General features: G+C 33.7%; 2 protein-coding genes across 4 annotated transcripts in view; one reads left to right on the forward strand and one right to left on the reverse strand.

Moving 5' to 3' along the window:
- Positions 1 to 17,360, reverse strand: part of Abcd1 (ATP binding cassette subfamily D) — a 143,605-nt gene extending 126,245 nt beyond the window's left edge. The window contains exon 1 of one of the 2 annotated variants that reach the window (XM_085954524.1): positions 17,117 to 17,360. The gene's annotated coding sequence lies outside the window, so the exon portion shown is untranslated. The remainder of the gene's footprint in view (positions 1 to 17,116) is intronic. The other variant, XM_085954525.1, reaches the window with a different exon arrangement.
- A 1,502-nt stretch (positions 17,361 to 18,862) lies between these two features.
- The window catches only part of Wnk (Wnk kinase), a 30,583-nt gene continuing 24,243 nt past the window's right edge, over positions 18,863 to 25,202 (forward strand). Inside the window, exons 1-6 of one of the 2 annotated variants that reach the window (XM_085954124.1) lie at positions 18,869 to 18,951; positions 20,527 to 21,009; positions 21,112 to 21,722; positions 22,679 to 22,774; positions 23,322 to 23,519; positions 24,501 to 24,644. In XM_085954124.1, the coding sequence (XP_085810250.1) occupies positions 21,396 to 21,722; positions 22,679 to 22,774; positions 23,322 to 23,519; positions 24,501 to 24,644 (765 nt within the window). In that variant the 5' untranslated portion in view covers positions 18,869 to 18,951; positions 20,527 to 21,009; positions 21,112 to 21,395. Of the gene's footprint in view, positions 18,952 to 20,526; positions 21,723 to 22,678; positions 22,775 to 23,321; positions 23,520 to 24,500; positions 24,645 to 25,202 lie in introns of both variants that reach the window. The other variant, XM_085954123.1, reaches the window with a different exon arrangement.

Below are 25,202 nucleotides of genomic sequence, written 5' to 3' on the forward strand. Positions count from 1 at the left end.
AAATTCAAAGTACATCACTGAAAATATCTATGTCTTTAGGGAGCGCATTTACTAATCTTGCACCCCTCGCTAATGGTGCCTGATAGGCTTGACACGAGGAAACGGTTCCGATCCAGAATAAATCATAGCTGCAACCACGTAGGTAATTGGCGGCGTATGTAAATTCAAATTTATTAGGACACCAGGATTGGAAACCATCCCTCGCGCTAACAAGCAAAAGTGTTTCAAGAGCAGAAGAGACTCAAAGATTCAAGAGAGTGAAAAGTAAGCATGCCTTGTAGAAAGGCAGTCGGAAAATAATCATTTGACGAATTATTGAAAGGAAAATAGTTAAATGTCTTAAAATAAAGACATCGAAGAAATTTCTTCTGGACGCGTTCTAAAATAAGCTTATAGGAAACCTCATAAGGACACCAGATAATCGACCCATATTCAAAAATGCTACGCACTAATGAGACGTAGAGTGTACGTAATACATTTGGATTCTTGAATGGTTTGGATTATCGCAAGTTTTTATATCATTAGTAATACTAATAGGTGGTGACCATATCAATACAACACAGTTATTTAAAATTAAATTTGTCCAAGGGGTGGCCATGGCCAATATGCTACCCCTGGATTCCCTAATCGAATACTAGTCTGAAATTAAGATGGTAAAGTCAATTCAATATTCAATTACACATATCACAATCAACTCGTGAATGGTAACTGCCACCACAAAATCAATTTGACATTATTAAAGTTTTGAGTTTTAAAGTAGTACCTACTTCAGTTGCACACATATTTAGTAAAATATAAATCTTTCAAAAAAATTACCTCTCGACTGTGGGACAATAGCTAGGAAGTATTCGATTGATAATACGTAACATAATCACCTATCTGTATATTATTGTATCTTATGTTTAAATTATAAATATTCATAAAGTCTAAATTCTAAATGGTGATAAATAATTAACATTTTTACTACACCCTAATAGTACTAACACTAATAAAATAACACAACCTGTAATTATTATTCTTTTGCGAATCATAAACTAATCTGAGCAATCAATTTTGTACAAAAAATATATTCACAATTCTGGTATTTTATCACAGTACAGTAGGTCAACCGATTATTATTGTATATTAATTATATTTCAAGATAATCTTTTTATATGTTTCTTTTTCCATTATTCTTTGAAATGGAACGTTCAATTTTATTTTTATTTGACAAACAAATAACAATTATTGTATAAAATAGCTACAATTCGCAAACATCATTATTAGATAAGGCCTTGTCCAGATGGCACGATTTGTAAAAAAAAACGCGCATTCCAGGTACATGTAACCTCATTGAGCCGTCCATGTGGACTCGCGACGAGTCACCTCTCGCACGCGTTCGAAGTACAGGTGACATCATTGAGCCTTCCACATGCACTCGCAGCGTATCGCGGCGAGACACGCGTCATCTGGACAAGCTCTCAGATGGGAGTTTTCACGCGCGCCTTTTGTATATATTTCTTTTCGCGCGCCTCCAAAAACAATTCCCGGTTTTTAATGCCTCAACGAAACAGTGTGTCAAAAGAACTAGTCTCGTTGGTTCTGAACTCAGGCCTTGGTTCTGTGCTCCATTCAAGACACCTTCAGCAACAGTCGCCATTTGTGTTGTCAATGTTGATAAATACACATATTTTGCATAATATTCAAAAATTTATAATAATTTTTCTTGTGTGCTCATGTAGTGCAAATTTAGGCGCACAACTGTTTCTAACCTCCGCTTGCTTACAGAAAGTTTGTAGAAAATAGTAATATGTTATACCTACCAGATTTTTGGTTTGCTTAAATAATACCTATACGTAAATTTACGTAAACCGGTGAACAATGGTGAGGTGAAGTAACCAGATGAAAAAAATCATTGGAAAACCCTCATCATCACCACAAGGTTTGCAGAGGTAGGGAAATATGGAGAAAGCTGATCCAGACTTATGCACTCTACTTCTACTCGGATAAACCCAAAAACCAAATTACCTTAACGAATGCCCAGAGCAACCGAATACAGAACTTCGAGAACATATTATGATGAGGTGGTATGACTTTACTAGTAACGAGGAGATAAAAGAGCGAACCAAACAGCCTGAGAGTGAAAAGGTGACGTTGGACCTGGCTCGGCCACGTGCTGCGGGCGCATGGAGAGAACTTCAACCTGATTTGCATGTTCTTAAAGTCAATCGGATCCGACTTCTTGGAAGGCCGTTAAACATTATCTAACGACTAACAGAGTGTATACTCCGGAGTTACGGGATGCTGGCATGACCAGGAAAGACGCAAGACTGGCGAGCGACAGCGATTCTTGGAGGCGTCGTGTAGTGTATTATATGCTCCAACTAAGGAACATGGCCGAAATAATAAGAATAAGAATTATGCAGTACCTACCAATTCTAAAGTGAACACGATTATCACTCATGAGGATGACGACAAAGAAAGAAACCATAGATTACTTGAATTTTAAGATATTTTCGTTTAGGTACCTACTCATGAGTCATGACTAAGGTACCTCCATCTAAAGAGCTACTCTTCGCCAATGTTGTGTACATCATATTTTGGTTAGTAGATATCCATTGATTACTGCTTCGCGGTCGAACAGTTAGAAACGCCTCGTACAACATTAGTAATAATTTTAATAAATAACAAAACAATAAATGAATAAAAATAAAAAAAAATAGAGCACACAAGGATTAAGTAATAATAATGACGTGCATGGTGATGTTTTTTCAAAAGCGGTATAGTTAAAGTGATATCAATCAAATCGGGAATGCCCCTGTTAATTGTTTCAAAGCACGCAGGGTTTAACAAATAATATTAAAAAAAACAAGATAAAAAATTGCACAACTGCAGTGTAACTACGAGGGTGGGTCAATAATTCCTTAGAAAAAAGCATTAAAACAGTTTTTATTTTTGTATTTTTTTTTATTTCTCAACATAATCTCCTTGGAGCTCAATACACTTGGTTAGACGTTTCTCAATTTTTTTTAAACCGTCAGAAAAATAAGTTTTCGGAAGGTCCTCAAAATAAGCATTTGTCCGATCGATGACTTCTTCATTTGAAAAAAAACGTTGTCCACTTAGCCATTTTTTTAAGTTTGGGAAAAGGAAAAAGTCACTGGGGGCTAAATCTGGCGAATACGGTGGGTGGTCGACCAATTCGAACTTCAATTCTTCAATTTTAGCCATTGATCGTAAACATGTGTGAACACGGGCATTGTCCTGATGAAAGAGGATTTTTTTCCTGTTTAAATGAGGCCGTTTTTCTTCAATTTTGTTTTTTAGCTGGTCCAATAAAGATGCATAATAATCCCCTGTTATTGTTTTTCCTTTTTCCAAATAGTCAACGAAAATAATTTCACGTGCATCCCAAAATACAGTAGCCATAACCTTACCAGCTGATTTTACGGTTTTCGCCTTCTTTGGACATGGTTTGCCTTCGCAATCCACTGCTTTGACTGTTCTTTCGTCTCGGGAGTATAGTGGTGTATCCATGTTTCATCTACAGTCAGAAAGCGACGAAAAAATTCATCCGGATTGCGTTGCATGAGCGACAACAGGGCTTTAGAGGCCACCACCCTATTGCGTTTATTGTCGACTGTGAGCAAACGCGGCACCCATCTTGCAGAAATATTTTTCATGCCCAATTTGTCATGTAAAATAGAAATGACGCTACCTTTTGAGATCCCTGTAACCTCAATTATCTCACTCAACTTTAATCTTCGGTCACTTAACACCATATCGTGGATTTTATTGATCATTTCTGGTGTAGTCACCTCTACAGGACGTCCTGAGCGTGGTTCATCCTTTGTTGATGAACGACCACGTTTAAATTCATTTAACCAGTTATAAATAGTTGCAAGTGAAGGAGCAGATATGCCGTGAACTAAATCCAACTCATTTTTTATTTCCTTTGCTGTTAACCCTTTTATATTAAAATGTTTAATAACAGCTCTAAACTCAATTTTCTCCATTTTCCATTTTTCCATTTTCCACAAGCAAAATTTTTTTTTAAATGTACGAGAAACACACAACAACCCGACCAATCTGATTGAAACTTCGCAGCATACTGAATCGGTAGTGCCGCTGCATGAAAACAAACCGCTTACAGTACTAGTCGCGCCACCTGTCGGCTTTTCTAAGGACTTATTGACCCACCCTCGTATTATGTACAAATAGTTTATTTATTACAGCCGACATCCTTAATGATAAAAGTATATTAAATCAAACTTTATTACTAAAAGTATAATAGAAAACCTTATATTGCAGTCCTCTAACTAAGAGGACGCAGTGTTTCCCAAATTTTTTACACCTGCGGACCAGTAAAACTCGCATAAATATTTCGCAGACCTCTAACTCAGACATAAACATTATTTATACAGTATTTCGCTAATTAGTTTTAACAGGCAGACGTGACAAACAAGTAGGTACATTAGTCTGAATCCGAATTCAAAAAAATATATAACATGAAAATTATACTGCAAATTGAAATAATCAGAACACGATAAGTAAAGAACTTCTTGAATTTTGAGAAACTAGTGTATAGTTTTTAAAAAATACTGTGAAATCTGTAGCTGCATATTTCCTAGAATAGTTGATAACCGTGGCTTTAGTGTTGTTTAGAAGAGACTTGGTGCTGCATTGACATTTGGTTTCTCTGTTTCGTTTATATTACTGACTAGACAACATAAATTGTATAGGTATAAAAAATTGACACGATTTGCTTGGAATGTTTGGCATAGGCATTTTTAATGGGCGACAATTATTTACGGACCGGCGATTGGGAAACGCTGCTTTATATAATAATTACGACTTGATTTTATTTTTGACGCAGATTTTCGTATTTTGCTCCGAATGTTACCTGTATGTAAAGTGGGAAAAATAACGTCTTATAATGTCAATCGAATCCACGACCGTAGGTACTTATTTTAATGTGAATATTATTTTTACAATCAAATCAATAAAGACTTTTTAAATTTAGTTTGTTTAAACACCCCCCCCCCTCTCCACAACTAACCCAAAACAACATTACTATTCCCCTAACTCAGTACTTCTCAAACTGGGGGGTGCGGCCCCCTAGGGGCCCCTGTAGGTACCTCCTACAAGGGAGCCGCGAAATATTGATTGAAAAAAAACGTAATTAATATCTAGCATTAAACAGATCAACTTCTTTGCAATACAACTCGATGAATCTACTGATATTACAAACTACGCACAGCTAATGGTTTTTGTAAGATATCAGTATCTATGATTACCAAATTCATGACGATTTGCTTTTCTGTAGGGAACTTTTCGCGACAGCAAAAGGAATAGATCCACCATAATCTAGAAAAACATGATAAAAATGTACATAATAATTAATGTAAATAAATTACCTACTGCTGGTCACTAAAGTCTAAAATTTTGAGCCTTGGATTTTTTTTCCGATTTCGGGGGCCATGGTATAAAAAAGTTTGAGAAGCACTGCCCTAACCAACTCGACATTTATGACAACCCTATCCACATGCCATTTTGTACACCTTCCCCTATTATTAAAATGAACTATCTCTTACACTAATGCTACTACTTATATATATATAATAATACTTACACAGCAGCCATAAAGAATTCTAAAATGACTGTTTTCAATGTATTTACGGAAGTTATTTCATTACGGAAGTAAGTTATTCTATCAGACTTCACATCGGCCATTTCCGATTGCATCTTTTATAACTACTTAAGTGTCCAAGTGCCGTATCACCACACCATCATCATCATCATCAGCTGGGGTCGATTCACTGCTGGATGAAGGCCTCCCCTTGCTCTCTCCACTCTTATATTGTTTTTAGGTAGTTGGAAGAATTCCACTTAACAATAGTATAGCATTAAATTTCACAATATATAATATATATAAATAATTACAAGATAAAAAGAACTTTTTATATACGACGTTTTTAAATTTTCTGTTGAATCATATAAACTTGACAATTATATGTATTAATAAAAACTTTTTATTGTACTTGATAGAAAAACTGAATAAATATAGAATACTGAAATGTCATTTTGATATTTCATATTGATTTCCATTGTAACGCACGTGTATATTAATAATTTAGTTGCTAGGACCCCCTTAGCAACCGACAATAATAACTTTCCATACAAAACAAAATTAACTGAAAATGAATTCAATTCTGCTTAAAAAATGCTAAAAGTATTAAAATAATGCATTGTCGTCGTGTTCTGATATATTCTAAAAGTTTCAAATGTCTGGCTAGTCGGGAAGTTAGTTAAAAATCTTCAATCGTCCAATACAAATCTTGAACAAACAAGAAAAAAATTGTACTGGACACAAGAAAAATCTGTATCAGACAAACAAGAATACGAGCTAATAAAACGTGGTAATATATTATATTTATGTTTGTTGACATACCGTTATCAAATACATCTAACGACCGTAGAATAACAGCAACGAAACGCCAGTCTCCAAAACCGTATCAGTAGGTACATAAAAAAACGCGACTATAGACAGGCCAGGGCGCGTCTTGCCAAACACTACTTATCAGAAAGCAAAGCAGAGGCAATTTTCGCGCGTACATGTATGTACATGTGGTTTTTTGCGGCCACATTTCAACATGGCCCATACATAATGTGACCATTTATTTTTTCCTCAAAACTGGACATCTACAAATTTTTAGGTAATAGTACTTATGTGTATTCAGAAAACGCATATTTCATCATATTTTTTTATATGAATGAAAAGAACAGGAATGAACACGACGTGAATAAATAGTTTGTGTGGTGGCCTTATATTTTTCTGAAGAACAAAATATTACTACCTATTTGGTTTTGATTTCAAATAAGAATTAAATTCTTTGCAGGACTTCTTAAAATATACTTTGGTAATTAACATTGCTGTAAGAACTGAGACTTGCAATTGTGTTTTTTTCTATAGATTTTTTGATTTTTCGCACCATTTTTTTGAAATTGTTACCACGCGTTGCACTCTTTCTGAAAACGGGACATTTCGGCGTCCCGAAGCTGTGCTTGGGGACAACGGGATAGGCTACCTAAAAACGGGACGTATGATAGTCACGTTACCCATACAGGCCATCCATGCATATCGGCAAGTCGCAGCCGGAGCACTAAATTGCGGGTTACGAAGATTTTCGACAGTATATTAAATATTTCGTTCAAAGCAGTTAACGTAGGTATTACCATTTATTTCAATATGAAACAATCATCATTACAAACAGTTTGCCATAATGCACTCGAAGTATGAGCAATAACTAGCTCAAAGTTATAAATTTACAGTTTCGCGTCACTGCCTAACTGATAGTGGGCCTTGGTGTATGTTTGATTCAGACCAATGACCCAGTGTGTTCAAAGAATAGTTAACAGCTGCTGTCTTATGCCGGGTCCACACCGGCAACAAGTCGCGCGACAACTCGTTAAATTTTACGATAATTATCATAATTGCTTAAGAAATTTTACGATAATTATCATGCTTATCGTAAAATTTAACGAGTTGTCGCGCGACTTGTTTTCGGTGTGGCCGAACTTTTAGGTTTGTAGAGAGAATTATATAAGTAATTTAGGTAATAAGTAAATACAATTTTTATACATCTAGTAAATAAAATCAATATTCTTCATGTCACTACTATTTTTAGCGATTTTTTTAATTTAATTATTTATTATACAGATTTGAGATTTAAATATCACATCTACATCTTCTCTAGTAGCAAGGCGCTATGCCGTAATACAGAGTATGCATAATTTAATACATACAAAGTTACGTAACCCAATATTTTGGAGAAATCAAATACAAGTTATTCAAAATTATGTATTTATTCATTGAAATGATATACTATTTTATTTCCTGCATTTTGATAATTTAAGTTTCCAGACGTATCTACGTTTGTTGAATGTATACCCACGTAAAGATATTAAAATATCAAAGCATTTTATTTGATCTTTGGTCATTCATTTGATAATTTTAGTACAAAGGGCAAATCATTCATTTTCACCAATTATGTTGATGTTTATATAATAGTAGGTATATCTCAGAATCAATCATCTTAATGAGCATTTTTTTTACGAGATAAGATAAAATGTTGTCTATTTAAATTGTACAAATGTCATGTAATCCACAATAATATTAAATTAAGTACATATATTTACAAGTAGGTTAAATAATCCGTAGACATAGTATATATTATAACATTTTTTTTTCTGTTAACTGTCAATTCATGGTGGAACTGCATAGTATTATTTGATTAATTATTTGTTGTATATTGTATATCAACATAATTGATAATGTCCCTTTAAACAACAATACAATGCAGTTCCACCATGAATTGACAGTTAACAAAATAAAAGAAAATATAACAGAAATTGGATATGATTTATAATACAATGCAAATTATACGGATAATTTAGAAGATGAAAATTAAGGGAGTTCAAGTGTAAAATTTAAAACATGTATTATTGTGTAACTGATTAGAATGATAAGTGATAATTAGAGGTTGGTTGTGATAGAGAAATTTCGTCTCGAGAATTTTCGAAAAATAATCAGAAAACGCTAATCTGAAGACTTGACAAATTAATTTTCCGAAATTGTGAGAATTCTCATTTATCGATAAATCATCATTGAGATTCTCGAAATCGAGAAATTGTAACTACGCTAAGCTGCATAAAAAAATTGTAGGTTAAAAAGAAAGTCCTCGACTTTTCGTTCTGACCGGAATTTCTTAAATTTTCCAGTACTTAGTGGTAAATTGACCGGAAGAGCTAAAGAAAAGAGTCTTGGCTTTCAATCTAAATGGAATTTCTAAAAAAATGACAGAAAATAATATGATCTAAAAAATGAAATTCTTGATTTCGAAAATTCCCAAATCTCGAAAAATGAAAACAAGTCGAGACATCACAAACTCTAATTAGTTATAAGCATATAAAATGCTCTCAGAAAATATACCTAAAACACTCAATAATCAGTTAATTTACTAATCTTGCTCACCTTTGGATCCCATCAATCCTCATCGTTTCTTCTAAGTAATATAATAAAACATAGCATATTATCAAGGAATCCGACAGTACAATAATATTTATATTTTTTATTTGAACTTTTAGACACATCAATAGCTATTTATATAGAAAAATCTTTTAACAGTACTATTTTTACAAGTTTATTGGCTTAAGGAGGACGAAACCGGTCAAAATTTTAATTTACAAAAAAGTGGAATAAGTACTAGGTATAGAATTCTGTTTTATTTAATTAAACAAATAATTAATCAAATAATATTATAACATTGGCGAAGGGTATAGGTAGGCTGTTAAGATCCGAAATAAATTGTCTACACTAAACTTTGTTAGTGAAATGTATTTGAGGCGCCGAGTGCCAAAGGAGCTCAAGCGCCAACTTTACGATTTTTGACATTTGAATGTAGGTTTTTTCTATAAATCGATATGTATCATGCCACAAAGTCTTATCGCTCAAATAATTATAGATATTTTACAATAGAGATTTATTTTATGTGGCATAATTGTTTTGGTTGTTATGTCGGCACGCCACATAAGCTTATCCGCCATTTTACTATGGAGAGCGCGAGACCAAAACAGCTGTCAGATTTGTCTTATTGAATATACGTTCTCAACAGTGAAAAAAACTAAAAATGAGCTCAAGAAGGATTAGAAAAATAGTTTCGATGTGTGTTAAACCTGTAAACGAGGAAAATCGCGGTAAGTTTAGCATGTTTTATCCGTTTTTCTTTCACATACGCTGTTGTTTAAAATATTTTAGATTACTTTTGAAATATGGTTATTAACGTCATTTTAGTAATTATGTCCACTAAACTTTTACTTCAATGAAGGAAAATAACTCTTATTTCTAATTTCATCTTGTTTTATATCCAATTTCGATTGATATACACTAAAAAAAGTATTTAAAAATTCACCCGAATCCTTGAGAAAAAAAGATGGTGTTAAATTTGAATAATGATTTTGTTATTTTGGCCAGTTTGGAGTAACGATTTGATTTAGTATTATTACTAATATTGGGTATATAGACGGTTATTACAAAAAAAACAATCCAAAGGCTTTGAAATCATTGCTGTAATGGCAAAAACGTATTTAATAATATAAGGCAAATTTTATGCCAAACAAACTCATGTAACAATCATAACAAATTTGACCATTTTTTCAGTGTTTATTTGGCATAATAAAATTTGTTTATATCAAAATGTGTTTTTATTGGTATCCAAACCCTTTCATTAAAACATTTTTTTTAAATGATTTATTTTTTTACATTAATGCCATTATTTGAGTTTGAAAATGTTAATGCCACAGAAGCTTATGCAACAAAAAAAAGTATCAAGTGCCACCTTTTTTCATTTTTCTAAATGCCAAAGAGACTCAAACACCATTTTTTTTGGAATACAATAGATATTTTTCATTAAATATTATTGCAAATAATACTTTGATTTTTTTAAATTTGCTTTGCTTAGAAAATAATTGTCCATTTCAACATTCAAGTTTAAAATTAAAAAAATAAATTCACTGAAAACTTGTCGGCCATTTTGTAGCACTTTTGTTAAATGGTGCTTGAGCTCCTTTGGCGCTCGGCGCCTCATTTGTTTTCATTGAACTACAATGAGTAGATAATGTTTGTTAGTCTTTAAAATTCAATTAAACCCTGCCTAATTTAAGCCATAGTAGATAATAGTAAAAAAATATTCGTTTATCTATAAAATATCTAAAGTTACATTAAATCATACATAATTTTAAATGTTTTATAGATAGAAGAATATATCGATTATCGTTGGTTTAGGCCTTAATGAATTTAAAAAAACTAACCAACATCTATATTCAAAGAAAACAAATAAGTGTGACTGAAAAAGTGTGCACTACTTTTGTCGGATAGCCGTCCATAGCATACCTAAACTAGTATGGTTTGGTTAGGCAGGTTTAAATTGAATTTTAAAAAAACTAACCAGCACCATCTGCAAATTGTATTCTTAGTTCAATGAAAACATAATAAGTATGAGTTGAGTGTGCATTATTTATGTCGAATCTTAACAGCCTACATCCACCCCTCGCCACCGGTCAAAACTAATATCAGTTTGGTCACCTTAAATATAAATTTTACAAAAATTTAAAAAAAAAAATATTAACTTTGTTTTTTTTCAAGAACAAAGAACGAAAAAGAATTCCGTATTTTACAAGTAATAAAATAAGTCATAAAATTAACGCATGTAAGAAGTAAGTATTAATAGTCATAATTTTAAAGTTATGACTATTAATACTTTAATTTAAAAAGATAATATAAGGTATAAAAGTCAAAAGATTAGCATGTTGATTTTCATGGAAATCTGGTATAATATTCTAGCTTTATTATACTACATTTAACGCTGTTCAAGACAGTGTCAAAAACACTAGATTGAACGCCATACGCCTGATGAAAATTTTCCAAGCAAGATGCGTATTCAAAATACTATTTCCGCGTAGGTAATATGTATGTAGGTACGTCGCACGATATATTACAAGAGTTACATCACCATGTTCGATTCTAAGAGGATCATTTATGGGCCTCCACGGAGTGTTTGTATTAACATTTTTCTGTTTTTACGAGAAATGGGAAACCCATTACAGTGAAACTCCGATTCTACGGTTTTCAAGGGACCCTAAAAAACGATAAATGCGGGATAAATAAAAAAAAAATGATTTTCCTGAATATTTTTGACGTCTTGAATAATTATTTTCCATTTTCTTCATGAGGGGGCATTTTAGTTGAGACTAATAAAAATTCGTGACACCAGATGCGAGGCAAGCCTGGCCGCCGACCGACATGTGCAAACAAATCGACCAGCGCTCGAAGATTTTACGAAAATATTAACATAGTTATCTAAATTTATGAGTATTTTATAAAAATAAGTGTTAGATTTTTTTGTTTTATAGCCGATCTAACTCAGACGGTCAAACTATTTTCCTACGAGATTTTATTAATCGGAACGGCGCTCCGGTGCGTTCCGGTCCATTTCGACCCCTGAAAGCGACGCGACTGAAAGGTCTGTATGTATCATAAACAATAAATTTCTACCATAGCAAAATGAAAAATATTCAACAAAAACGGTCAATCGGGATAATATTTGTGACGGGACCATAATATTTAGACGATAGATCGAGGAAAACGATAAATCGGGGAAGGGTTAACGTGGGATTATTTAACATTGTTCTTATGGGTGTTTGGCGGGACTTTCAAAAATGAACGATCCGTGCGGGAAAACGATTTATATATGCGAGAACTGTTGATCGGGGTCCACTGTAGGTCCATACTCTGGGTCCAAACACTCAAAACACACACAGAATAACAATAAGTGAATTCGTCAGATTCGAACCCATGACCCATGACATTAGGCTAAAACGATACCGCGTGGTCATCGTGAGCGTTATATTATACAGTACGCCAAAGATATTATAATTTTGAAAATTAGGAAAAATTCTTGTTAAATATGATTTTGAAAGCAAAATTTTCAATTAGATGCTCAGAAGATAAAAAAGCGTTCGTCTTTAAAAAATATAACACAGACGTTGTAAGTAACTATAATGTATGTGTTACTTTACTAAGATAACTTCAAGCCACTTTTTTGTAAAATGTACTATAATTGAGTGAAAAAAATATATGGTAACCTGCACAAACACTACCAAATCAAAGCCGTGTTATTTTGGTTGTAGAATAGTTATCATAGATAGTTTCTAAAAATATCATATACGTGTCGCTTCAGTAAATAATTCACTAGGTACACTCACTGTATTTACCATAGATGTGTATTTACTAATAATTCTGGAATGGAGACCGTTCATTACATACTCAATGTATCAGTCTAATAAAATACATAAAGCATCTATGATACAAGTTCAGATAAATGATGAGTTTAGTCTGAATCACTATTATATTATTCTATTGAGAGTGATTGAGTTTTGAGACAACTAGGCCTTGAAACAGATTCTTGTGTGCCTCTGTCTAACTAGGTAGATATGTAAGTACATAAAACAATCGCTAAACAAGTAATCACAAGAATGCATACCTGCTTATGTTTAATATAAAGCAGTAAACGATAATACATGTCTAAATAAACCTATATGTTAATATATGTTATAATTTACTCAAAAAATAAACGCCATATTATTGGCCATCGTATTTTTTAATGTCCCGTGCAGGGAACCCACAAATAATGGGAACTGAAATACCTAACGGGTAAGGAGTAGCAGTTAACCGATCTCGAGTAGGGAATAATCCTGGATAAACTTAAACACGTGTCAATAATACGCCATACGTCGAATACTGACAACTGCTCTCGGTTTATGCGTTGACGCTCATTTAATATTGGTGTATTACACACTGTTGCACGTGCATAATGCGTGTTTCATTTTCGTAGGACACTCACACATTCAAAATCCTACATCAAAATGTAGTGTATTGAATATTGCCTATCGGAATTCTATGTATTATGTCGTCATTGTTCTGGCAGAAGACACTAATTCGAAAAAATTACATATTGAGTTAGTTATACCAAAATGTTCCTTATTTCAAACTTTACCGTCTGGAAACCTTCTTAATAAATAAAAAGTCTTTATTTTAAAGTCATCCTTTTAACGATTACTTAATAAACTCACATGATAGACCATTTCAAACATTTTAATAACTTCAAAGTCAAATTACTCAAAACTAGTATTCTCCAGTTAGTGTATTCTGCCAGAACAGAGACGATGTGTTCTGTGGTCACGTGCATATCTGTAAAAATAATTCAGTTCGAAACCTGTGACGATCCTTATTAAGCTAAGTACCTAGGTACTATATAACTATATAATATTATAGAAGTTGTATTATTTTGTATGATGTCTTTCCGAAGTGATTAACTCGATTGATTATTTCTAAGTATTGTCATGATGTTATTAATTTTTAAAATTGTCAAAAATAAATATAATATACTCCTTTGGGTAGCCTACCTACCTACCTACTTAATATTGTCCAATTACAGAGACTTCGATAATTATGGGGAACCATATATTTTATTTTCAAATAGTACCTATTGTATTTATTATTTTGGCTCTTGTCCTGGCAATTGTGGCATTTCTCGCAATAAGTACGGGTTTTTGCCAAGTACTAACTGCATCATAGTTTCTGAATGGTGTTACATGTATTTGGGAGGACGCTGAACTCCCTTAGGATCTGAGGAAACCTAATCTCCCCCAGCTGTGTCTCCAGTTTACGTGGAACTGGTGGCAGAAATCACTAGACACTAGTGATCTTGTAAATAGTATTTACTTTTTTGAGGTGCCATATTTTTTCAATTTCACTGGCTAGCTCCACATATGTATTATCGTCATCTTCGCCTCATTAGTGTAATATTTGTATTGTTCAACGGTACAGGAATTATTATTATCTTAAATATGTAGGTAAGTCGGTACACAAATTAGTTTTTTTAATCGATAGCTACGTCGATTTTTACACCATTACCAAGATTAGGTCATTAATGATATTACAGAAGAAATCAACAAGAGAATCATGTCTGCGAATAAATGCTACTTTGGTCTGTTAAGACATTTTAAGTCCCGCTTACTACGAGGGTGGGTCAATAATTCCTTAGAAAAAAGCATTAAAACAGTTTTTATTTTTGTATTTTTTTTTTATTTCTCAACATAATCTCCTTGGAGCTCAATACACTTGGTTAGACGTTTCTCAATTTTTTTAAAACCGTCAGAAAAATAAGTTTTCGGAAGGTCCTCAAAATAAGCATTTGTCCGATCGATGACTTCTTCATTTGAAAAAAAACGTTGTCCACTTAGCCATTTTTTTAAGTTTGGGAAAAGGAAAAAGTCACTGGGGGCTAAATCTGGCGAATACTGTGGGTGGTCGACCAATTCGAACTTCAATTCTTCAATTTTAGCCATTGATTGTAAACATGTGTGAACACGGGCATTGTCCTGATGAAAGAGGATTTTTTTCCTGTTTAAATGAGGCCGTTTTTCTTCAATTTTGTTTTTTAGCTGGTCCAATAAAGATGCATAATAATCCCCTGTTATTGTTTTTCCTTTTTCCAAATAGTCAACGAAAATAATTTCACGTGCATCCCAAAATACAGTGGCCATAACCTTACCAGCTGATTTTACGGTTTTCGCCTTCTTTGGACATGGTTTGCCTTCGCAATCCACTGCTTTGACTGTTCTTTCGTCTCGGGAGTATAGTGGTGTATCCATGTTTCATCTACAGTCAGAAAGCGACGAAAAAATTCATCCGGATTGCGTTGCATGAGCGACAACAGGGCTTTAGAGGCCACCACCCTATTGCGTTTATTGTCGACTGTGAGCAAACGCGGCACCCATCTTGCAGAAATATTTTTCATGCTCAATTTGTCATGTAAAATAGAAATGACGCTACCTTTTGAGATCCCTGTAACCTCAATTATCTCACTCAACTTTAATCTTCGGTCACTTAACACCATATCGTGGATTTTATTGATCATTTCTGGTGTAGTCACCTCTACAGGACGTCCTGAGTGTGGTTCATCCTTTGTTGATGTACGACCACGTTTAAATTCATTTAACCAGTTATAAATAGTTGCAAGTGAAGGAGCAGATATGCCGTGAACTAAATCCAACTCATTTTTTATTTCCTTTGCTGTTAACCCTTTTATATTAAAATGTTTAATAACAGCTCTAAACTCAATTTTCTCCATTTTCCATTTTTCCATTTTCCACAAGCAAATTTTTTTTTTAAATGTACGAGAAACACACAACAACCCGACCAATCTGATTGAAACTTCGCAGCATACTGAATCGGTAGTGCCGCTGCATGAAAACAAACCGCTTACAGTACTAGTCGCGCCACCTGTCGGCTTTTCTAAGGACTTATTGACCCACCCTCGTATCTCGCCGAACAAAAAGCTCTCTTTACAAGACACTTGTAAAGCCAGTGCTCACCTATGCATCGGAAACCTGGACATTAACTCTGCGAAATGAAAGAGCCCTGAACATCTTTGAAAGAAAAATTCTCCGCCGTATATATGGACCGATCAAGGATGGCACCAATTGGAGGAGAAGATACAATGCTGAGCCCTACGGGCTGTACGAAGATTGCAGCGCAGTTCAATCAATTAAGATTGGGAGACTGCGATGGCTAGGTCATGTGCACCGTATGAATGACAATGAACCGGCAAAGAGAGTGATGTCCAGCAATCCAATAGGACGTAGAAGAAGAGGGAGGCCAAAGATTCGCTGGTTAGATGGAGCTGTCAGTGACTGCCGTATTCTGGGGGTACCAAATTGGAAAGCGGCCACACTGGATGGGACAGGTGGAGGGAGCTGTTGGAGGAGGCCAGGACCCACACCGGGTTGTCGCGCCCCTGATGATGATGATGATGACCAAGATTAGGTACCTACCTATCGTATTAGTAGAAATACATACTCTAGACTAGATAATTGGGTGACTGAACCAGATCAACTTACAAAAAAGTACGACCACAGAAACGCTATGTGGGTATCTTCGCCGAAATATATTTTGAAATAATTTAGATATGTATACTTACTTATAACTTATAATACATATTATATAATTAATACTTATACTGTTATATATTTAAATTCTACCTAATAATGAAAGTAAATGCTGTATCAAATATCAATAATTATGTTATTGTAAATCAATTCTAATTTTTAAAATCAGTAATTAACATAGGTTCATCGATTGAGATCAATACACATGAGTGACTTAACGTAGTAAAACACTATCTTCAAAACTATTAAATGAAAAGGTTAAAATTCCGCAAGAAACCATTGCAAAATTGAATGCTGTAATTAGCTTTTTGCACAACCACTAGCTATAGTCCTTGCACGAGAAAAACACCAGAAACGAAGTTTAGACATTGCATTATTAATACATTAACAGATAGGTATCTCTTGAACAGTCAAAACTAAGTAGAATTTATAATAATAATAAAAGTTACTAGCTTACTGATTGCAAGAATATAATACAGTGTTATTTATTACACACAAAATAACAAAGTAATTATTAACGTGCAGCCATACCACTGACAAAAGAAATATTAAATTTGAGATGACTTACCTTATTTTTTAAATGTTATATTTTTTCGTATCGACTGTATACTGTTATTCCATTATTTGAGCACAAAACTGTTCGCGAAGGCTCGACTTTTACTTTTTTCCGTGTTTACTATTCGAAAATTAACACTTTACAGCGAGACAGACGACGAACGCAACACAATAGCTAAAACCTGACTGAACCGCGATAAAAATTGAAAACATCGCCTTGTGTTTGCTTCTCCTGTCATTATTCGAGCTGTCAGAGTAGTGCGTTTCGAAAAGTCAATAAAAAACTATTGCGCAACCGTATGCTTCAAAAAGAACATTTTAATCAATTCATTTTTTAAGACACCGTAAACCGGTATGACTTTATACCACTTAAAATGTTAGAATATTAGGTAGAAAATCTTTTAGGTAAGTACTTACATACCTAAATAATATTTTTTTTTTAAATAAAAAGTAACTAAAGGCAATAAAATATTTTTTAATGTGCCATATTATAATAGTATCGTCGCTTGATCAATTTAATTTTTTTGTGCGTCCTAATAAGTTTTCTTGGTACTCTCATACTGTTTTATCCAGGGAGGGAACTGATTTTGCTCACTGTGTGTGATAGGTATAATAAGCTATAGATCTCGAGTTTAAAAAAAATGCATTTTAGTTTGTCACGTGTGCTATCATCTTTGGGAACATTGGACGCGATTTTTTTTTACTTGAGTTTTATGGCGGTCACGCCATAAACTACCCTGCTTCAAAAATTTGGTCCATGGCCATGACATTTACATTTCTATTTGTGAATCTGTTTTGTGGTTTTGTCTGTTAATTACATATGGTTTTATTTTTTTCCCCAAGTACTGCAGTATGATATTATTATGGTTGTGTGAACTAAGGATGCTACCTACCTATGTAGTAGGTACCTACCCATAATATTATATTATTGTAGGTACATACCTACGAAGTTTGTACTTGAAAAAACGGGTTCACCGGGTGCTAATTCTAATGCTAATTTACACTTTAATGCCTTAACAAAAACTTCAAAATCTAAAATAAGAAACTATTATTTATAATAAAATTATTTAGTACCAGGTTGTCATCGTACTTATATTATTATAATTTTTACAATCAATAGCTTCTTTGTATTCCGTTATTGTTTGTTATGAATTAGGTTATGTACTTCATAATAATTATAATATGTTCATTGTTGTTGGTATAATAATATTTTTATAAACGCTTATTTTTTATTCTAGATAAACTATAATAAAAAATAATGATGGATGGAAATAATTTGAATTATTATTGACATTATTATTTTTATTTTCTTTTGATGATTATTATTCTGTTCGTGCAGAATTTTAAAATAGAAAAACCGGAAGCCGAGGCGTGTTTGTATTGCCATATTAAAAAATATTATTCATATGAATAAAAAAGTATTGTACAAAATACACCGATAGTTTTCGGCATAATATGTATCGATTATAATCTAATAAAATTAACAATCGATTTTCAATTACTGATCTGTTAAAATGTAGGTACAAATATAGTGCCTACTTATGTAAAATATTGTGATGCCAACCATTTTCCAAATTATTGTATTTACCGAACAATAATAATTATAACTGCATTTTACAACACTATTCCAATAAAAATCTATCTAAAATATAATAGAAACGCAATAATGGTACTTTGCATAGAAAAAAAACATAACGACATAATATTTTTCAAAAAGTATCTCTAGTTTGATGTCAGCTGATTTCTGCATGCAGGCGACACTCTTGTGTCAAAAAAGGTGCTGTCTATGGTTTTCCTGCTGTATGCTGCGTTAGGAAAAACAATGGTGTAATTTCCAACATTTTTCTCGTAAGTATTTTTAGAACGCAATAACAGCGACCGGAACGCAAAGAAAACAGTATAATCTAACTCCGATAATGTGCCATATGAGTATCGCCATCTCCGCTAGTTCATTGTACGCGAAATCAACTTGAGTATACACCTACCAAGTGTCAGATGCGAGTTTTAATAATTATTGTGTTTTATTGTTGTACGTATGTATAGTAAGTTCGTATATGTATTGTTGCATTGCGACAGAGGTCAAGGGGCTAATATCTTGCGGTATATCTACCCCAAAAATATTCTCGAATCCATAAAATCAGTCGTAAATTATTTTGACAGATCCTTAGCCATTCCATTTCAGCGCAACACCCAAACACCCCATGTATTTACAAGCGTAAACTAGCAACGTTGTTATTTTTTTATGCATAAACCTGTCAAGATGCCGGTCGCGTTCATATTTTCCGACAGTGAACGTATTGTAAAGTGTTTTTTTTCGAATTCTCCTCGAATACTGTTAGACTTACTTGGATTAATTCACAAATGTCTTACGAAATATGCGATACTGTAACAAATAAAACGACGCAATTCTGCTTTTCATATTTGAGTGAGTAAGTACTCGAAATATGTGTCTTAGTAAAAAAAATCTTCAAATATCAGGTTAATTATCGTTTTTGAACAGTATTTGGATACTAATACCTATCTAATTAGAACATGGGTTAACTAACCCTGATGCTGAATAATATGCTATATTTTTGACTTGTACAAAGACTGCATCTCAGAATATGATGTAACTGATACAGCTTGACTCCAAACTTTCTCTAACAGAAGTTCGTTAGACAAGATAATGTGTTTTTTTAATTTTTTTTCTGTGTAATATTACTTATTGAAAATATATAGGTAACTAAAGTGACTACAGTTAATAATGTAAAATGAAGACCTCTGTTTTTGATTGTTGTGATTTTGGTACCATATTATCTCCTGATACAGATTGTTTAAATTTGGTGTGTTGCCATAAAATTTTAGTATAAATAATATATTAGTGATACTTTTATTGAATAGGCACAAATTTTCATGTTCCTTCGCAATGGGCCAAGTAAGGCGAATGTTGGCGCCGTTTGAGGCATGTTGAAACACCGATACTACATCTAAATATGGTAAACATTTGCCGGCCATTGGGCCACACAAAGTGTATGTTGCTCTCTACACAATGGTGACCACGTACCTTGCTTGGCCTGATGTAAAGGGAAGCATAAAAGCTTTCCCATTTAACAAAAAAAATATTACTAAGTAGGTACTACATTGAATGACTTCTTGATCGTGGTAGGTATACTGCAATTGCCATGGAAAGAATGCATTTATTTTAATTGTAAAATTATAATATTTTAACCAATGTGTACACACATAGTGTTGGGTGATAATAAACGAAACAATGATGCATTATTTTTAAGGATTTTACAAGATAAAGTCCAATACATGGGAGATACTCATTTCACGCTCTTTCGAATCCCTATATTGAATGTTTATCAATATTGGATAGAATCATTCATAGGTTTGGCTAGTTTAAAGAAGGTGAAAATCAATGATTTCTTGTTTTTGTTTCAGCAACTTCGTAACGCCAACATCGCAATACTCCTAAACGACAACAAAATAAGGAGGGAAAATCTCTGCTTCGTTAATATTATTTATACTATTGCATCCCTGACATACAACTCGAAAAATTTATGATTTCTTTTGTAATAATCACCAAAAGCTCAAAACAAAATACATTATGATTTTATGACTCCCCGAACATAATATAATATACGTTTAATATTTTATACAATCGTTACATGTATTCCCAAGCAACTCTTTTTGGCTGTCAGTTAAACAATAGTTTTTTAGAAAATGCCAAATTTTTATTTTGAAAGACTGAATTTCTGTTTATTTACATTATTCCCGTATCGCTTTCTATTACTATTTATTTAAGTCGTCTGTTTTACATTTTATCCAATGAAGAATTAAAATTAATGTCAATTATACAGTAATAATATATAATATCTAATCTTCTTAGACAAGTAAAACAAAAAAAATATCTTCCTAAAAGCCGTAAGTTTTATATCTAAAAAGATTTATAAGTAATCATACCTGTATTCATTAATTGGTAAGCATTATTCATATTTTACTTAAGTATTTTATATTTTTTATTAGGCTGCCGAGAAAGTTTAAAAGAAGTGAATTTGAATTATCGTAAATCTAAATTGTAGTAAATAATAATCACCGCCTTAATGGAATACGTTAAATCCGCAAACGCTTTGTCCAAACAAATGGGGCGCAGATGCTCGTCCAGATCGTTACTCCTGGGAAGTCGATTCAAAAAAAGTCAACGACCTATTTCTGTCGTTTCTTTATCGGTAAAAACTTACTAAAGGTCCGTCATACTTTTTATTCTTATTTATTTTATTCTTTAATTTATATAATTTAAAACATCGAAAATGGAGAACGTTCCATCAAACATATCATCGGTCCGCAACGTGAAGATGCGCAAGGACAACCTCATCACGCGTAAACATGACAAGAGCCCCGAGAAATCTGTCCGGCCGGGAGCCAAGAAGGAGGCGCCCAAGCTCGGGGTGGGGGCCGGGACCAGAAGGGTTCAGGAGGCGCAGGATGACGATCAGCCTCTTTCATCGTTGGATAGAATCGGAATGGACCGGCCTAAGAAGTTGGTAATGGGTCAGTCCAAGTATGGCTTGGGAAAGAGATTGGAGTATCCGAAGACGAGGAATCTGCCAATACCAACGGCTCGGTTCTCACATCAGGTGATCATTACCCTTCTGACTAGTTTTGATTATACAGGTAACCCCGTTGATCGCGGGGTGTGTTTTGGATACGATCGCCATAAATGAAATTTCACGATTGAGGGGTGATTGAAAAAACAAAACAATTTAAAATATGAAAACACTAAAACGTGGGTCCCAGGTTCGAATCCTGGGTCTGGCAAGTACACATATTGTTTTTCAATTTGTGTGTGTCAGGGTAAGGACCTAATAGGTTGAGCAAGTGTCTGACATCCATTTCTCGTAAAAAACAAAATCTGTCAATACAAACCTCCACTCTGTGGAGGCCCATATGATCTTATCAGGATCGGACATGGTCGGAAAATGTTCTACATAATATAAAAGTAATATAACATTCAATAAACTGAAACAATAACATTTACTTTATTTCGTGTTGCAAAAATGAATCAACATATTTTAATCTGCTTAACCTGTCTACACTTATTACGTAAAATTTTTCGATAACTGTCAAATAATCTGATCGTATGTACATGTTTGTTTCCACTCATAACGATTCTTGCCATGTGGCACATGTCAAAATAAATGAGACGAAAAAAATATTAAAAACCCCGATGAATGAGGGTTACCTGTATATGTATGAAGTTGTATTATACCAGTTACTTAATTGGTAAAGCACATTGGCCAGGATCCAGAGGAAGTCCCGCTCGGAACAAATATTTTTTCTCATATTATTATGGCATGTATTAGAAAAAATATTTGTACCGGTATATTTTTGAGATTTTCTAAATTATGTTCAATAATGAATTTCTTAAATCATTAAAACATTATTAAATCTTGTTTATTATTCAGTGACTAAAAAATAGTTTAGTTCAAATGATAAAGAAAAGGTACAATTTTAACTGATAAATTACCTTTAAAAGTTATCCAACATTGAGGATTACCATCTAAACTAAAACCATCATTATTTTAAATTGCAGTTATCTCCTGTAAATCACCATGTACACCATCTGATGGACCATCATCATTCAACTACAAAGGAGAAAACTGTCCACGGAAAAGAAAAAACTTTCAAGGTCAGTTGTATTTTATTTTCACTCAACATGCCACATGGCCTAAATACAGTAGTCTGGTAGTAGTGAAGTGAAACAGTAGTTTAGTAATCATCATCATCATAAGTGGCCCAACAACCCAGGGCGGCTCCTAGCCTCCTCCATCTCCCCCTATCCTTAGCCAGTATCCTCCAGGTGTCTCCATTCCACAGAGTACAGATAATAACAACAGACTTTTAACAGGTTATGATCAAGCCAATTAAAATATAGACAGATATGAGCACTATAGAGACTGCTGCGATGGAGACGATGGCCGGTTTTGTACCATGAAAGAATAAATAACACAAAAAATATTGTTGAACTATTAATTGAACTGGCATTTACGTAGTAGAACTCCATTATAATGGTCTTAAAACAATTGTTGATACAAAGTTATTTATGCTGACGGCTAATTTGGGCTATAGACACATCCTCAGTCATAATCAGATCATTAAGTCAAATATAAAATAGCCAACATTAACTCTTCAAAACAATTATTGAAGTGTATTTTGTGTGTGATTGTTTGTTGAAGGTGGTAGTTCCAGCGGCAGACCCGATGGTCCTACACACGCTGTCCGGGAAGAAGTCTGTGGGCAGTGCGGGGGGCGGTGCCGCTGGTGTGGGGGTGAATCCCGCCTACAAACTTCAGGATCACTACGCTGCAGCCCTGAACATCATCTGCACAAAACAGAACAACTTTGATGTCCTCAATTCTTTATCAACTAGTGTTGTAAGTATGATGATTTTCATCTGGGCTTCAATTAAGATTTTAAAAGTGTGAATTAATTATGTATTAATGTTTTAAGAAAAATCTGTCACAATTTTCAATGACTGGCTCATGAAATAGTGTACTTTATTACGATTTATTGAATATTTTTGTATGCCAGGACTCGGAAATCATTTTGAATTACGAAATTCGAATTAAAGGTATGGTTTTATATGAAAATAATGTTCAAGGGACTTTTTTTTGTGAAAATTTCAAATTACGGCGAATTTAGAATTATCCGTGTTCTTATTAACGAGGTTTTACTGTATATTCTATAAAATTTTGGCAACCTGAATAATATCCTTAAAAGTAACCACCCATTTTGCCTAAATCGCAGTGTTCAACCAGTGTGTACTTCCCATAATCACATACGGGTGTGAAACATGGACCCTCAGCACCTCAATACCTACAAATATTTAAAGGAATTATTTGATTTAAATGAATAATAAATGAGTTATATCCATTTTAGCAATCAATATGCCTTTTCAAGTGATCCTGCAAATAAATTCCAATATACTTTCACTCGATGACTTGTATTATTATCGGTAGAATCTATTCTTAATTAGCAAGTACAAGATTGTGCCATTTTTAACAGTCCAATGAGTTTTTGTATATTTCTGCCGAAGAGATCTTTCAATTAACTCATACAGCGCTGACAACACAGCTGCTGTGTCGGCATTAGATGAACATTATATATAATTAGCATGTTATTTAAATGTGGTATTAAATATTAATCAACTGGTCCGCAGTGAATGAGTTAACAGATCGCTCTTGCAGAATCTCCAGGGTGAGATACGTACAGATGCTGTGATTGGTGCACTTAGGCAATGGAGGCAAATTACTTTCTCACACGTTGGGACTACTGGATTAGACAGCTACATAAATCATTGACAGTAAAATTAATCAAGATTATATGCCTGTGTAACAAATCTCTGTGGTTATCAGGCTGGGCAGGTGGGCGTCGGTGGCTACAGAAGACGTGGGTCAGGCCAGGCTCCGCCTCCTCCTCCGATGCCTGATCTGGACGCCAGCGGAAACAAACTTGTCGCTCGCCTCGAAGACGACGCGTTCATCTCTGAACAAGATCTGGTAAGTTCATTACAACATTAATACAGTCTATAGCAGGGGTGACAACACCTTTTTGTATTCAACAATATTAATTACCCTTCTCCCAAACTTTAAAGTAAATAAAATTAATCTGTAATAAGAATAGCACACATACAAAATTAAGAAAAAAAGCATTGAAAAACCGAAGAATATCAGGGTTTTTATTAATAATATTTTTAGTATTATATATTTTATTTATTTATTTATTTATTTATTTGAAAAAGACACGTTGAGTCAGCGGCGGCTCCTCTAACACCATGCATATGTGCGCTGCACTGCTTTTTCCTAGACATCACTCAATGTGCAACAATGCTATTCATAAGTCATCACTCGTTTATCGCAATTTAATCCATGTAAATTTATACCAAAAGCATATACTCAGTAAAGTCACCGAATTTGTGCGCTCGACGTGAACGCACAAATATGGAATTAGTTTGCCGTTCATATTACATTGGGTAATAACAGTTCAAGCCGACACGTGAAAACGATAAATAACTCATTAATACACAAAATTTTATGACCACTTGGGACGCAGCTCAA

The sequence above is a fragment of the Rhyacophila brunnea genome, unplaced genomic scaffold (genome assembly GCF_057557595.1).
Source record: "Rhyacophila brunnea isolate RB1 unplaced genomic scaffold, BYU_Rbru_1.0 scaffold_4, whole genome shotgun sequence".
Lineage (NCBI taxonomy): Eukaryota > Metazoa > Arthropoda > Insecta > Trichoptera > Rhyacophilidae > Rhyacophila > Rhyacophila brunnea.